The 17,022-nt window shown below is 44.3% G+C and overlaps 1 protein-coding gene across 1 annotated transcript in view; it reads left to right on the plus strand.

Annotated features, from left to right (window-relative positions):
- The window catches only part of afg2a (AFG2 AAA ATPase homolog A), a 40,535-nt gene that overhangs the window by 3,055 nt on the left and 20,458 nt on the right, over positions 1 to 17,022 (plus strand). The window contains exons 6-10 of the mRNA XM_084550269.1: positions 17 to 146; positions 237 to 293; positions 432 to 555; positions 3,167 to 3,268; positions 4,207 to 4,360. Coding sequence (XP_084406395.1) covers positions 17 to 146; positions 237 to 293; positions 432 to 555; positions 3,167 to 3,268; positions 4,207 to 4,360 — 567 coding nt within the window. The remainder of the gene's footprint in view (positions 1 to 16; positions 147 to 236; positions 294 to 431; positions 556 to 3,166; positions 3,269 to 4,206; positions 4,361 to 17,022) is intronic.

Below are 17,022 nucleotides of genomic sequence, written 5' to 3' on the forward strand. Positions count from 1 at the left end.
TCCGTTACCCAAACAGGGATCCCACCTCCAAGAGGAGTTCTTCTGTATGGTCCGCCCGGAACAGGAAAGACGATGATTGGACGAGCCATAGCCAACGAGGTCGGAGCTCACATGGTGGTGATAAATGGCCCGGAGATCGTGAGCAAGTACGGTCATGTTAGATAACTTGGCATTATTTTTCTCATCTTTTTCGATTTATTGAACTAAAAGAGACACGTTGCGTTGTGTCATTGCAGATTTTATGGTGAAACTGAGGCGAGGCTGAGGCAGATATTCACCGAGGCGTCTCAGAGGTTCGTCAATCCCCCTGGCTCTTCTCATAAATTAGTGCTGAGTTGCTGAATTTATCTTTATAAATAAAAGTCTAAAACTATAGCATTTATACTTCCTGTCGCACATTAGATTTTCACTTCGTCTCTCTGGTTTGACAGGCAGCCTGCGATCATCTTCATCGACGAGCTCGATGCTTTGTGCCCGAAGCGGGATGGAGCTCAGAACGAGGTGGAGAAGAGAGTCGTCGCTTCTCTCCTGACTCTGATGGACGGGATTGGTTCGGTAAGTGTCTAAGAGTCTGTGCCCTCCTGACAAAATGCGTTCAGGTGTAGATGCACCAAAGCAAAATCAAAGACCTACCAGGAACAAATCTCATGTGACTGGATCAAAAAGTTGCACTTGAACACACCACGGAGACCTCAGCCAGTGACCAGCTGGTGGTACATATGTCAAAAGACATAACCTGTATATAAATATGGACCTTGTGTCCCCACTTCCTTGTATTGGCCAAACATGATGCATTTTCCCGGGATACGGGCGGCGCCATCTTGTCAGTTTGGAGCCAGAGTGGTCACCATTATGTCACATCCTGTTTCTATAGGGTAAAATAACTGAAATGAAACTCATCCAAAAAAAAAAAAACGACACTTGAACATTCATCAACGTTATATTAACTACCTGAAATGACTGAAACCATCCTTAAAAAACAAATTATTTGACGTCTATTTTAGTGTTTTAGTTCCGGCTCAAGTCCCATCCACTAACATGGAGGAGGTGGAGCTTATGACCTATACTGCAGCCAGCCACCAGGGGGAGCTCTACTGTGCGAGGCTAGGAAGAACTACCAACCTCTCCTGAATTATGCTGATTAACCCTTTAAGCTTCAAACTTTCCGCCTGCACTTTTTTGTTTATTGTAACTATAAAAGGCATGCTGTGAGCAAGTGCTTTTGCCTATCTGTGTAGAATACCTGGAAACTCTCAATATCTGGCAGTTATTTACAATTAACTGCTTATTATAAGAGTGGAATAACCTCCTGGGAGAGGAGCAGGTAAAACTACCGTAATGACACCATGTTTGCTGTACAGTGCAGCGTATCAGCTTTCAGAAACCGTGACGTAATTAAAGTGATTCAAAGTGCACTTGCGCAAATGTGCCGCTGCCACATTCGGTTTTAAAGGGTTAAAAAGGGTGTCCTCTCGCCCGTTGGTTTGCCAAAGCTGAACGGCCAATCAGATCTCTCTCGCCGATCTCATCCTCCTCCGATTCAACAAGCTGAATCGGTCGGAAAAGCCGCCGGAGCCAACGCTGAGGCCCAAATAATGACAGATCTTTTCCGTACAGTCTCTTATTAGCAGGTTTATTTGAGCACTACTTGAGGTGGGACTGGAGACACACTTCACAATACAAAGCAACTTTTCCGGTTTCATATGTTGCTTATTATTCCATCTTTAAAACGATAAACACGTCTCCTGTTTGTTCCATCAGTGCAACAGTTTATTTGGATTTTCAACAAGGCCAGCATTACATTTACCGCCGCTTGTTCTGCAGACACACGACTCTCAGGCTTTGACTTTCCAGCGGCAGGACGAAGCTCCTTCAGGACATGTCCTCATTGGAAATGCAGATTGTCATGCAGAAACCATCTCTGCGCGCTGGACGCCCTTCAGACACCGTGGGTTGGGTCTCTGGAGTGTCGTTTGTCCTCTCCGTTAGTGCCTGATGAGAAAAAAGATGATCCCCCTCCACCACAGACGCACACATCCCCCCCACCCCCAAAGGGAGCCTGGGAAACGAATCACCCAAGCCCACCATTAGATGCCAATTTGCCATAACTTTATCAGCAAAGTATATCTCCATGTCCTGAGGCAGGGAAACCCACATGTGGATTGGTGATATTACGCAGATGCACCGACTCCCCCGCCCGATCCTGTCTGTTCTCCAGACCATCAGTGCTGATTGGTTTGTGGAATGTGGAGAAAGCACTTCCTGCTCCTCGGCATTCTTGCTTGCAGTGTAATTTATTTGTGTTTCACTTCTCCCCGCTGTATTTAAAAAAAAATAAAGTGGAAAAAAAATATTCCTCATCTTGCAGGCAGACCACCCCATAAATCCCAGCGCAGAGCCAAGTTTAGCATCAGCCCCGGGGTCAGGACTCCTCCAAAGCTTGGAAAAAAGTTGTTAAGCACACGAAGAGAGAGAGAGAGTCGCGGAGCTGTGGTCGTGAAGTTACACAGGCGGCCTGGAAATGCGATATTCCTGACTCGACGGCAAGAATTCACATGTAACTTAACGTGTAGTCGACGCAGCAGATTTGGCTGCAGCGGTTTGACGGTTTATCGTGTTTTATTTTTAGACTTTTATGTCATTATAGTTTGAAACTGCGTTAACGAGAAAACAGGTCAATTCCGGCCGCTTCCTCTGAAAGAAATTATAACAGGAATCCTCCTGTCTTGCCTTCAGTGCCATTGAAATGCTGACGGATGGTTAAAACTATTTACTAACTCCAACAAATCTGATATTCGAAGAAAATGTTTTTGCTTATTTATATAGTACGTTTCATATGGCAAAGGTAGAGTCCTTCAAAATAAAATGATGCATGACGAAAACATACGAAAATAAAATGAAACGCGAAGGAGAAGTGGGTGATAAAATGAAAAGGAGACTTTTACTTATTACCTTGTCAGCAATATAGGAAGCCATTCATGGATTTGAAAACAATAAGACATATTTTAAAGTCTAATATTTGTCTAGAGAAGCTTAAACAGGAGGTATGTGTTCATACCCTTTTGTTTTATTTTGCACTCCGGGTGCAGCACTGTAAATAAGCTGGAGTCGATTTAACGCCTGCACAATAATACTCTGCTCTGCTCTACTTTCTTGTCCTTTTTAGGAGGGTCACTCCGGTCAGCTGTTGGTCCTGGGGGCCACAAACCGGCCCCATTCTCTCGACCCTGCCCTGCGCAGGCCCGGACGCTTTGATAAGGAGCTAGAGGTGCGTATCAGCCTTCGACTGTGTGATTCCCGTGGAGAGGTTTTGAAGCTCAGTGCGGCGTCTGTGGCAGTCGCCGTCTTGGCTTTGGCTGACTCCTCCTAACTCTAATAAAAAAAAAAAAAAGGTGGAGCTAAGGTGGACAGGTGATTACTATGGAAACAGATGGAAACCCGTGGGACATCCACCTGTCACTTAAAGCAGCCACGTCCTAAATTATGCATATTCTTAACCCTTGATATAATAAACAAAAGGTTGTCTAAAAATGAAGAAATTACCCATAGAAACCAAAACATTTCTGGGGTAAAGTTGGATATTTTAACATGGAGGTCTATGACAACAATAGTCTGTATAAAAAATGGACGACATGCCTCCACTTCCTCCTATTGGTCAAACTCACGCTAGAATTCTACGGATACGGGCGACGCCAGCTTGTGAGTTTGGAGCCAGAGTCTTTCAGTACTGTTAGCATCCGTACTCTCACGCTCCTACGGGACTGCTTTGTCGGTTGTCACGGCGTCTGTGAGTCATTATGATGTCACATCCTGCTTCTGTATAACTAAAGCAAAACTTCTCACGAAAACTGACACTTGAACATACATCTTAGCTTGGCCCAAGTCCCGTCCGCTAACGTGGAGGGGGCGGAGCTTATGAGCTATACTGCAGCCAGCCACCAGGGGGAGCTGTACTTGCTTTGGCTTCACTTTAGAGGAGCTGTCATGGCGTCCATCTTTATTCTCCCTGTTGAAGCCAACCTCATGTGGCCAGTTTATTTGTGGCTCATTTTTCAGCCATGGAGATTGCCGCTAGCACGCCGTAGCCAAAGTAGATTGCAGTGTTTTTTTTATACTTTATTTGACCATTTCAGACGACGGTCACTTCCTGTTCTGTCACGTTTCCTGAATAAAACACGCCCTTCCATGATCTCTTGTCGTTGGCAGGTGGGGGTTCCTAGTAGCGCCGAGCGTGCGGACATTTTGCAGAAGCAGCTGAGTTTTGTACCGTGCAGCGCCACCGCCGAGGAGCTGACGCAGCTGGCGGACGCTGCTCATGGATACGTGGGGGCGGACCTCGCAGCTGTTTGCAAAGAAGCAGGCGAGTAAACACTGTCACACATAAAGTCAGAATGCGTCCAGACACGTTGAAACGCATTTTTTTTTTATAGATTCTGATAGAAAAAAGAAACCATTAAGAGCGTCGACTCGTGAGATCAGATGTCGTAAAACATCTCTGCTTCTCCCCGGATTGAGTTCCTCTTTGCACTTCCCGAAAACAACATCGTTTGGGAAAGCAAAACACAGTTGCACATGGCAGCCGGCCCAAAATTGCTCACCATCTTTTAGCAGTTTGGTTTGCCTCGTGGCCAGAGGCAAACAAATATGAATGATGGTTTGTTGTTGAGCTTAAGGTACATGTTGGGCCTCGCATTGTTTGTCTTGACCCCGCCCTTGCTCCAGAACTTTACCCAAACCTCAGCTCCTAGCGAATAATTTCTTCCTAAATGAGTTTTTAACTATTTTTCGAGATGTTTTCTTGGAGCGCCTTCACGTCCCCGCGGTCCTTCTTGAGCACGGACGGGTCAAACATCCTTTGATACTTGCCAGAGAGGAAGTTGGGAGTCTTTTGTGGTGTTCAGATCCCAGTGAGAGAAACCGCTGGAACCACCACTTGTTGTGAAATTCCTGTGCCCCCTCACCCCTACCGCCACAAACCAGCCCACCTCGCATCCCGAGGACAAACACGTTGGCTTATATATGTGTATATCTGCTCTACATGTGCTTGATTGTGGGGGTTTGCGATTGTACGAGCACATGCTTATTTGTTTTTCCGTGGATGTGTGTGTGTGTGTGTGTGTGTGACCCCATATGCCTCCTGGGTGGTCCCACCGCCTGGGGTACGTGGTGTATTGCCTTTCCAGCTGAGGAGGGAGCTGGGGCGGCTGTGCGGAAGCACTCCGGCAAAGAGCGTGATTTACTGTCCACAGAGGGCCAGACGTGACTGGCAGTGTTTTTCTGAGAAACCTCCTCACGCTCCTGAGGGAGACAACAACCTCTTCAACCCCATCCGACTCATTTCCCCCAAAATCTCCAAACCAAAATCGTTAGACAAACACAGGCCTTCTCAAATACGCCACAGGAGAACTAACTCTGAGTGCACTTAAGGGTTTATTCAGTCTTTATTTCGTTCCGTTGGCTGCTTCAGATAAAATTAAAGGAAATTACTAATGAAGTCAAATGGATTACGCGCTGCTTGGTGTGATAAATCAACTAAAGTATGGTGTTGAGGTTGTTTCGGAAATGCTCAGTGGACGATTCTGTAGTCATTTGAGATTTTGGGAACTCATGACTTATGCAGGCATCATTTCTGATGGGTGTAGTTTAGTTTTAAGCATCCTGGAAAGTACACGTTTATTTTTGAGGACTCTATTTGGTGAGTTCAGATGCTTTTAAATGTTGGATATACGCCAGTCAGCCTCAACATTGGTAAATAAAGAGAACTGCATTACCATCTTGTGACAATTCAATGTTCTGCTGGGAAACTTTTGGACCTGGCATTCATTGGTGTGGATGTTACTTAGACATGTAGCACCCACCTAGACCAGACCAGGCACCCCCACCCCATAGCAATGACACTCCTTGATGTCAGCAGTCCTTCATTGCAGGATGCAGCCACAAAAAAAAAACGCTTTAGGAACAACTCAACAGCACAAGATGTTGACCTGGCCTCCAAATTCACTAGATCCCAAACTGATCAAGTATCTGTGGGATGATCCACAGACGCCCCTCCCCTAAAACCCCCCCGACTAACAACATTCACCCTCACAAGACCCATGTCTATTCTCTGATGAATCACAACTGTTTTGGTGGTCATAAAGTTATGCCTGATCAGTGTTTAGCTTATGCTTGTTACACTAGAGAGAAAATGAATATAAACAATATAGTATAATTGGTATAGTAGCTGAAAATAAGAGGTATCAACGGCAGGTTGGAAAATTATGCTTTCAAGTTGGAGTGGATAACTGTAAACCATGAAGCAGGGTTTCTACAGCGTCTTAAAAAGTCTTAAATTTGATAATGCCAATTTAAGGCCTTAAAAAGTCTTAAATACGAGCTTATTTTGCATTGTAGGTCTTAAATCCTTACGTCCATTTACCGCTTCATTCGCATTTTGTTCAATGCGTCGGTGGCATTCACAGTTAGTTCCGTGTAGTTCATTATGAAATATAACTATTAGCATAACTATTAGAAAACTCTTGACGGCCTGAAATCACGGCTGTTATGAAATACATAACAAAACTATGCATGGCACATAGGATGGAGGAAGTTGGGGCATGTCTCAGTGCATGTTAAATCACATCTAGAGGGTGTACGCTTTCAGATAGTTTATGCTGTTTTAAGATTTGTGAATGATGAATGAAAAAGGAAAGTTGTTTCCTTATTTTTCGTACTTCAAGTAGGTCTTAAATTTAACCATAATGGTCTGAAAAAGCTCTTAAAAAGTCTTAAATTTGACTCGCTCAAACCTGCAGAAACCCTGATGAAGGCTGTCAAGGTTCATGAGGTCAGGACCACAAATAAAGCTCCACACGCCACACTTTCTAGATTCTAATTTTACTCCTTAGTTTATGAGTAAAGATGGAAAACCATTACTAGCACACATTCCTTGGTTACACATAAATAACAAAACACACACACACTTGTACTCGAAAAGTCGCTCACTGTTTTTTCCTCTGTCGCTTTCACTGAAAGGAACAAAAGCCCAAAGAGGCACAAAAACACATCGAGTCGGAACTGCAGTTGTTTCCTTCGGGTGCTCAGGTAACAATGAGCCGCCGGGGGAAGTGTCCACTCCGACGCTGGCGCTGCTTCCTGAAAAATAAAAACGAGGGGGACATATGTCGGCGACCGCGACGCGCTCGGGTCACGCAAGAGATCCGCACCTTGCACAGCTGCAGCAGAGCACACACACGCACGTATAAGAAAGGACGTTGAGGTTTGGGTTTCACATCCTGTCTTTAATACAATACAATATAGATCGAATAAGACTGTTTAAGTCAGCCTGAGGGAAGGATGGCAAGGCCAGGAGACCATGTGTGCGTCTTTTTTTTTTTTTTTTCTGGTATGGAAATCTTGATGTCATCACGGAAGTTTTTGTTTGTCCAGTCCAGACCTGCACCGAGGCCCCAGAAACAACTTCTTGACGACAGATGTGTTATATAATCGGCGCTTAATTGCAGCTGATCACGGACCGGCCCGTGCAACCAGATCTATTAAAGTCCGTTTCGTGCAGGTCACCTCAAATCCCCTCTAAGCCTCCGCCGAGTGCACAAATTATTACAAAAGTCTGCGCTTTACATCATGAGCGCTGGCCGAGGGAATCCAGGTTGAACGCCGTGATCCCTTAATGAAGGGGAAGGATTTTTAAACCTGGAGAGAGGGGAAGAAAAAACAAAACAGGAATGCATTTAAGCATTGAGAAGGCACCGCCATGCTTATCTGACTGCTGAAGATAGACGTACACCTGACGTACACCAAAAACAATTTTCTGATGAAGATCTGATTAAAAACTAATCAAAGTTAAGGTCAGAGGTCATTGTGCATTGATGTTGTAGTCTGTGTTTTCTCACTAAAGACACAAAACGAGAGGAAAAGCCAACTTGAAATGAAGATATTTGTCAGCCACGAGCCTGCAGAGGAGTTTCTGTGCTTCTTGGCAGAGATCTCTGAAGTCTACCGGAGTGATCATTCTTCTTAAACATATTCCTTCATTCGGTGCTTAGAGGTTTTGTCATGAAGCCAGAGGTTTTCCATCTGTGTTCTTCCGAGCGGAGACTGAATAGAGTAACCCCTCTTCACCTGTATGGACCATCCAGGCATGAGGCATAACATTATGACCATCTTTCTGTTATTTAGGTCTCCCTTGTGCCTCCAAAACATAGACTGTATAAAGATAGACGGCGGAAATGCTCCTCACAAGTGAAGCCAAAGCAAGTAGAGCTCCCCCTGGTGGCTGGCTGCAGTATAGGTCATAAGCTCCACCCCCCACCCCCATGTTAGTGGATGGGACTAGGGCCAAACTAAAACACTAAAATATATGTCACGTATGTTTTTTTCAAGGATGATTTCTGTCATTTTAGGTAGTTTATATAATGTTGATGCATGTTCAAGTGCCAATTTTTCAGATAAGTTTCAGTTTAGTTAGTTATTTGACGCTACAGAAACAGGATGTGACATAATGGTTACCACCAGTTGCCATGCCAGACGCTCCATAAAGAGGTGCTGTGGGACCGTGAGAGTTCCTAGCTCCAAACCCACAAGATGGCGTCAGTCTGGCCGATGCAAGAAAGTGGCGATACATTGTCCATATTTATATATCGTCCAAAACAGTTGTTACTCATCAGAGAATGGACATGGTGTCCTGTGGTGTCTGGCAACAGGATGTTGTTAGTGGAGGGGCCTTTGAGGGGAGGGGCCTCTGTGGATCATCCCACAGATGCTTGATCAGTTTGGGATCTAGTGAATTTGGAGGCCAGGTCAACACCTTCTCCTGTTCTTCATGTTTTTTTTGAGTTGTTCCTAAAGCATTTTTGTGGCTGCATCCTGCTGGGGATGGCTGCTGCCATCAAGGAGTGTCATTGCTATGGGGTGGGGGTGTCTGGTCTGGTCTAGGTGGGTGCTACATGTCTAAGTAACATTCACACCAATGAATGCTAGGTCCAAAAGTTTCCCAGCAGAACACTGAACTGTCACAAGATGGTCAATGGTTTTTACTTCTCCTGTCAGTGGTTTTAATGTTTTGTTTTCCTGCAAATTTCTTGAGATTTTAGATTTAATAAAACAGCAGTGCCTTTTTACATGTACACGGGCACTAGTATTAACCTGGGGCTGGTATAAACCTTTTATAACCCATTCAAGATTTGATTGGATAGACTTTAATGTACAAATCCGTTGGTGAATCTCAGTTCAAGCTGACAATAAAAACAACTTTTTAAAAATGTGTCCAAGTAGCAGCAGGGTGCCAGACAAGGTGCAGTAATAATGCAGATAAATATATTAATAACTCAGCTGGTGTGCAAGAGGTGTGATGGAGGATGTAGCTCTAGGGAGAAAGTAGTTCCTCCGTCTTGTTGTGTGTTTCTTTATAGTTGGTAGGAAATTATTAGCTCCCAACAACCATGTAAACACTTCATCTGATTGTTTCTCTCTGGCTGGAATAAATTTTTCTGGGCATGTTTTGCTCCACGTGGGATAAACATCAGGTGACGAGTTTCCAGGAGGGACAGAAACCTGGAGGCAGAAAAACAAGCAGTTGTTTAAACAAGTGTTTGAAAAGACGAACAAAGCTGGAATCCATGTGGGCTGCAACGTTAAAAACACGGAAACATCCTGGTCGTCTATTGAATTAATTCAGCGTTGTCAATAAAGTTGAGTAAACACTTCTGCTGCTATACTTCCGGCACGCTCAACGCTCCTCAGCAGCCAGAACCACTTTGTGGAAAAAGAAAGGTTTATTATTATTGAGCTTTTGGAGCTCGTAAACACATATGTCTGATCAGATCTTATCAGAGTTTATTCAGCGTTCATGTAAACAGACTCTCTAATCAGAATGGTTTCAGTCGAGTTGAAGAAATACTGTTGTTACTGTAAACATAGCCAGTAGTAAACAGTTTCTAAGGCCGGGGTTAGAAATCCAAAAGGAGTTCATATCTATCTATCTATCTATCTATTTGTCCATCCTTCTATCGTCCATTTATCTATCATCCATCCATCCAGCCATCCATCTATCATCCATCCATCCATCCATCCATCATCTATCCATCTATCCATCCAGCATCCATCCATTCATCCTTCATTCATCATCCATCAATTCATCCATCCATCATCCATTTATCTATCCATCTATCTACCATTCATCAGTCTATCAGTCTATCCATCCATCTAGCCACCCAGCCATCCATCATCCACCCAGTTATCCTCCATCCATCCGTCCATCCATCCATCTATCCATCCATCTATCTATCCATCTAGCCATCCAGGCATCCATCCATCCATCCATCCATCCATCCATCCATCCATCCGTCCGTCCATCCATCCATCTATCCATCCATCTATCTATCCATCTAGCCATCCAGGCATCCATCCATCCATCCATCCATCTAGCCATCCAGGCATCCATCCATCCATCCATCCATCCATCCATCCATCTATCCATCCATCTATCTATCCATCTAGCCATCCAGGCATCCATCCATCCATCCATCTAGCCATCTAGCCACCCAGCCATCCATCATCCATCCGTCCATCCATCTATCATCCATCTATCCATCCATCCATCTATCCATCTAGCCATCCAGCCATCCATCATCCATCATCCATCCGTCCATCCATCTTATAATCTAGTTATCATCCATCCATCTATCCATCTGTCCATCCATCCATCTATCATCCATTTATCCATCTATCCATCTATCCATCCATCCAGCCATCCATCGTCCATCCGTCCATCCATCTATCATCCAATTATCATCATCCATCTATCCTGTAGCCATCCATCCATCTAGCCATCTAGCCATCCAGCCATCCATCATCCATCATCCATCCGTCCATCCATCTATCATCCATTTATCCATCTATCCATCTATCCATCCATCCAGCCATCCATCATCCATCCGTCCATCCATCTATCATCCAATTATCATCATCCATCTATCCTCTAGCCATCCATCCATCTAGCCATCTAGCCATCCAGCCATCCATCATCCATCATCCATCCGTCCATCCATCTATCATCCATTTATCCATCTATCCATCTATCCATCCATCCATCTATCCATCTAGCCATCCAGCCATCCATCATCCATCATCCATCCGTCCATCCATCTTATAATCTAGTTATCATCCATCCATCTATCCATCTGTCCATCCATCCATCTATCATCCATTTATCCATTTATCCATCTATCCATCTATCCATCCATCCAGCCATCCAGCCATCCATCATCCATCCGTCCATCCATCTATCATCCAATTATCATCATCCATCTATCCTCTAGCCATCCATCCATCCAGCCATCTAGCCATCCAGCCATCCATCATCCATCATCCATCCGTCCATCCATCTTGTAATCTAGTTATCATCCATCCATCTATCCATCTGTCCATCCATCCATCTATCATCCATTTATCCATTTATCCATCTATCCATCTATCCATCCATCCAGCCATCCATCATCCATCCGTCCATCCATCTATCATCCAATTATCATCATCCATCTATCCTCTAGCCATCCATCCATCTAGCCATCTAGCCATCCAGCCATCCATCCAACCATCATCCATCCATCCATCCATCCATCCATCCATCTGTCATCCATTTATCTATCCATCCATCTATCATCAATTTATCTATCCATCTGTCATCCATCCATCTATCCATCTATCATCCATCCATCTATCATCCATTTATCCATCTATCCATCTATCCATCCATCCAGCCATCCATCATCCATCCGTCCATCCATCTATCATCCAATTATCATCATCCATCTATCCTCTAGCCATCCATCCATCTAGCCATCTAGCCATCCAGCCATCCATCCAACCATCATCCATCCATCCATCCATCCATCTGTCATCCATTTATCTATCCATCCATCTATCATCAATTTATCTATCCATCTATCATCCATCTGTCATCCATCCATCTATCCATTTAGCCATCCAGCCATCCATCATCCATCCATCCATCATCAATTTATCTATCCACCTATCATCCATCGATCTATCATCCATCCATGGCATGCATTTACATCCAAATAAAAGTAAACAAGATTAATTATCTAAAATGATCATCCAAACCTTCAGCGTCCAGTCACTGTCTTTGTTCCTATATTTTATAATTTCTCAGCTTGATTATTACGTTTGATTCTGCCTCTTGTAGTCACAAGTCTGTAAGCAGTGAAAAGTTCACATAATTTCTTTATTTGAAATATGGTTTAAAAGACTAAAGAGGTGAAACTAGTGTCACACAAGAACAAAGCAGAGACGAGTGTAATTTTTAAACACAGGTTTTCAGTTCACAAATGTCATTTTTTTTGACAAGAGAAGCCGATGAGAACACAGTGCGTGCAGTGGAACAAATTTAATCACTATAAATACGTATCTCTTGCAAAAATGCCAGCATTGCTTCACTTGTTATTACTGCAGGACAGAAAACATCCACTCCCCTGAAGCTAAAGTGTTGTATCTCTAAATGAGGACATCTAGTGGTCCATTGTTATATGACTGAAAGAGTAAACAGTCAAACTCAGCTGCCAGTAGTGGATGCACTGCTGCAGGCTGATCAGAAACCCACCAACAAGTAAAGTAAAAGTAAATAATGTCTTTACCTTTTACTGTGCTTTAATGCTTTTTTTTGGTAAAACATTCCCTCTCTTACACATTTATTTCAACAGTTAGAAGACGTTCTGCTCCTCCTGCCTCTTTTCAGTTGTGAATGGATCAAACTCGCTGCTCCTCAGAACTTTTTTTTCCCCCTGTCTGCATCTGAAGAGGACGTGGCTTTCATCATAGTTTCGTGCAGGCTGACAGATTTATGTACACGTTAAAGTGATCTGCTGGACTATGTTAGTCACAGCAGAAAAATGTACAGCCTGCAGCCGCCAGTGACTCCGTTCAGAAACATTAGCCTGACAGCACTTTTCTCTTCCACCTGACGCGGCTCCACGCCACATCATTCTGACCGGGCTTTATGTCGGACGCGTGTCAGCACGCACGCCGTTTACAGGATAGCCTGACACAGATTGAGCCGTTATAGAAAGACCGTTTTATTGCTTGTTAGCTGCAATATGGCTTTTCTGCAACGGGGTAAAACATTGTTAAAGTTTTATATAAAGACATTTGATGTGCTGGTGATGTTTTTTCTGTTTTTCCCAGTTGCATCTCGGCATGTAACGGGTATAAAGGGCTCTAAATCTGCACAAGACCCAACATTTTGACAAACAGCAAGCAGAATTTGGCTCCTTCATTTAGACACTTTACCAATTAAATAAACCAAGCTCTTTGGTGCAATCAAGAAAATACCAGAACAGTTATATTGCAAGAGTTAAATAATTTTCACGCCCATCTTTTTGGGGTGTAAATGACCAATAATCACTCTACAGCCGGATACTGTGAAATGACAGCAAGGGTTAGTCTTTGTCACTGACGGGCTGCAGGTCTAACATCATTATGGACACGATCCCAACGTGACAATACCCTTTTTGTTGTCTATACTTCCATATCCGACTCTTCTACGATAAACATGTTGGCTTATGTTCTGCGTATTCCCATCTCCGTGGTAGCATCCCTTTCAGGACCTTTATTACTTGTGTAGCGACACGTTAATCACTGTTTCGGACCGTAGTGCCGAAGCCGTAAGGCAAGGCTTTCTATTTCGCAGTTGAGCTACTTTTCAGTCCTCATCTAAGGTCATGAAGTTACAGCTGTGACTGTAGCTGCTGAGATGAGGTTACTCCACAAGGTGGCTAGGCTCAGACTTAGAGATTAGGCGAGGAGTTTGGACGTCTGAAGGGATCTCGGAGTAGAGCCGTTGCTGCTTTGTGTCGAAGGGGAAGCTGTTGATGATGTTTAGGTCATTGTATGAGGATGCATCCTGGTCGACTCTCTTTGGAGGTTTTGGAATTAGAGTCCTAGAGAGACCTAGAATTGGGATGCTTCAAGAGGAACAGGAACGCGTTGATAGGGAGAGGGACGTCTGAAATTCCTGCTCGGCCTGTTGCCACCACTACCCAACCTCATGAGTGGATCAAAACATATATGGATGGATGGATGGATGGCTGGATGGACATAAACTCCACTCTGTCTGACATAAACACCATTTCACTGTGGAATTTCTTCTACTTTCTGACCGGCCACTAGTTAACCCAACGGTTGCTTCACGGTGTTCATGGATGGGGGGGGGCCTTTCATTCATTTGTAGCACAGCTAGCCACAACTGCCCCAAATGGAGTCTGTAAACTACGGTTCCCGTACTCCAACTCTCTCATTACTCTTACTTTTCAGCGAATAGTTCTTGACACCGTTGTCTTCCTGCAACACCACCCCTCCCGCAAGATTTGGGATCAAGACGTCTCCTGCCGTGAGACTGCTGTCACATGTTAGACACATGTTGTGTTCTTGCTCAATATTGGACCGGTTACAAATTACTCAAGACAAAAAAAAAAAGGAAAAGAAATTAGGAACCAGGTTTCAAAATACCAGAACTATCGTTTAATCTTTGCTAACGCTGCCGCTTCGGCCTTAATGTTTAAGACCTAAAATGTGCAGATTCCGGTCAGTTAAGGGTGTTTTACTCATATTTAAAGATGTGTATACTGTTTAGTGTCTTAAAGAAGGATGAAAAGGGCAAATATGCTAATGCGCTGATTCAAACCATAAACAGACGCAAACATAGGGTGATGGAATTACAGTTTTTTGCAAGATCCCTGGCAAAGACTTCCTCCCATATGACCGCAAAGGCTGATTTCTACTGATCTTATTTCCCTGAACGTTGCATCGACCCTGTTCCCAGCTAAGCGGAGATTATACAAAACAGCTTTTCATAATGGATCCCTCTAGGTGTTTCGTGTGGTATTGGGAGCTATCATGTGGTCTCGCGGAGCCTCGCAGACTCTGGGCGTCGCTCTGTCGTCCTGTTGGCTGTTCAACTGATCCCGGTGCTAGATGACTCATTTCCACAGTCTAAACAGTGCAAATTGTGTGTGCGAGTGCGCGCGCCGTGCGTGCTTGTTTGGTTTGTGCCACATCCGGACACACTGTTTACAAGCCTCTCTAAACAGGGGAAGCCCACTGGAACAAAAAGGGCCAGTAAAATTGATTATGTCGAATAATAAACACGAAACTCTGCACTGCGCCGGCCTGAAAGCTTCTCCGGTTAGCCCGCTGTTTGACGGCAAAAAAAGATCGGGCTCGATATTTAGCATCCGCTAACCCCAGTTTAGACTAAACGGCCTAAATGATTTACTCGGCAAATGTGCAAAGTGATTTGGGCGAACGCACTTAGTGACAATCCCCTAAGTCTAAATATCCAGTGCTTTTTAACCCAAACTATTGATCTTCCCCTGCCAACGGACGCAGGAAATGAGGACTGGCGGTTTCTCCGCCTTGCAGAAAGGAGCGGGGGAAAAAAAACGGCTGCAAAAAATGAGTCGAGTCTCGTGTGTTTGACATAAATTCTGCAGTGGAAGACTAAATGGGCCAAACAGTGCTAAATGCTCGCTGATGTTTACAGCCGCAGCCTTGCCTTATAAAGTGCTTTTCCCAACTCGTCTGTCCTTTTAAAGACACTAAAGGAATTTGAGGACAGGTCACATAAATATCAGTCGGATCAGCATGTGAAGTTTATTTGAGGCCTCTGTTTATAAAATCCGGAAATGTGCTGCTTGTACTCCTTAACCCCTGCACTTACCTTTACCCAGTGACAGCTGTGTGTGTGTGTGTGAGTGAGTGTGTGTGTGTGTGTGTCCGTCCGTCCTCTAGCATGTACTGTATGTGTGTTTATGCCTGCACACGTTTTCCACATGTTTAGACGGTGCGAGCACGTGTATTTGTCTTTGTCATCCGTGCATGTTTGTGTGTGTCTGTGTGTGTGTGTGTCTGTGTGTGTGCGCCTCAAGAGCACATATTATTGCCGCGTTTCAGCTCCGGGAACAGATGTTGGGTATTGTAAATACAGGTGCAAGGAGTGTGCCGGAAGCCCCGGCGAGCAATGAAAACGTTCCTGTGGTTTTGTAACGCCGTAATGCCCCGAAGTATTTCGCAATCCGTTCGAGGGCGAGCGCCGCTGGGGAGTTCAGGCTCGCGGGTGTTCAATACAGCAACATAAACACAACACATAGCCCTCCCTCCCTCCCCGATTGTTCCGTGTTGAAATGTGGAATACGTGGTCGAAGGTGCAGAGAGACCTCTTTCCGAGACACCTTCCTGGACTCTTTGGGTGATGATGTGCCGGGCCTGACGATGGAGCTCTGTGAGGTTTCCCTTTTGAAGTGTGGAACTTTTAACCTCCACACACCTGATTCAGTTTGTGTTTTTTTTGTTTGTTTTTTTCCTCCCTCGCTGAAAGCTGTGGGAAAGTCCCGGACATTGCAGTGAATTTGACTTGTGTCAGTGAAATGGCTTGAAAAACAATAGACAGTCTGGACAAGTGTAAAAATTCAAAATCAACGCCGTTCGACTGTTTGAATGACAAAGAGTGCTTTCCATTAACAAATCATTATTCTCTTGGTTTATTTTGATGATGACGGCGTATGGTGGCTTGTGCAAAGTAGCCACGTGGAGCTGAGCCGCCCTATTTTTAACATTATTTTTGTCAATAATGACCTGTATTTTTCATACAGAAGAACAGCGCAGCAGCGACGATACTCTGCACAAAGTTAGAACCGGAGCTTCGTGTGGGTCTCTAAATTAACATCAGGGCCGAGATAAATAAATAACAGCTTAACATGTGTGTTTTTGATGAGCGAGAGAGATGTCACTGCTCATTACAGTCCTCATTATTAAAAATATTTTTCTTCACATGTTCTTGAAGTGCACTTAGAGAAGGCTCTGTTTGTGGTTCTGAAGCAACAATAGGTAGCAATCCATTGTTTCGGATTCTTCTGCAGCCCAATGTATGCGTTTATTTGTGATCCGATCACAAGTAGTCACTTGAGGGCACATTTTAACGCTAGGTGAGCAGCTGAGCACTTGTGATCA

The sequence above is a fragment of the Chelon labrosus genome (assembly GCF_963514085.1).
Source record: "Chelon labrosus genome assembly, chromosome: 8".
Taxonomy (NCBI): Eukaryota; Metazoa; Chordata; class Actinopteri; order Mugiliformes; family Mugilidae; genus Chelon; species Chelon labrosus.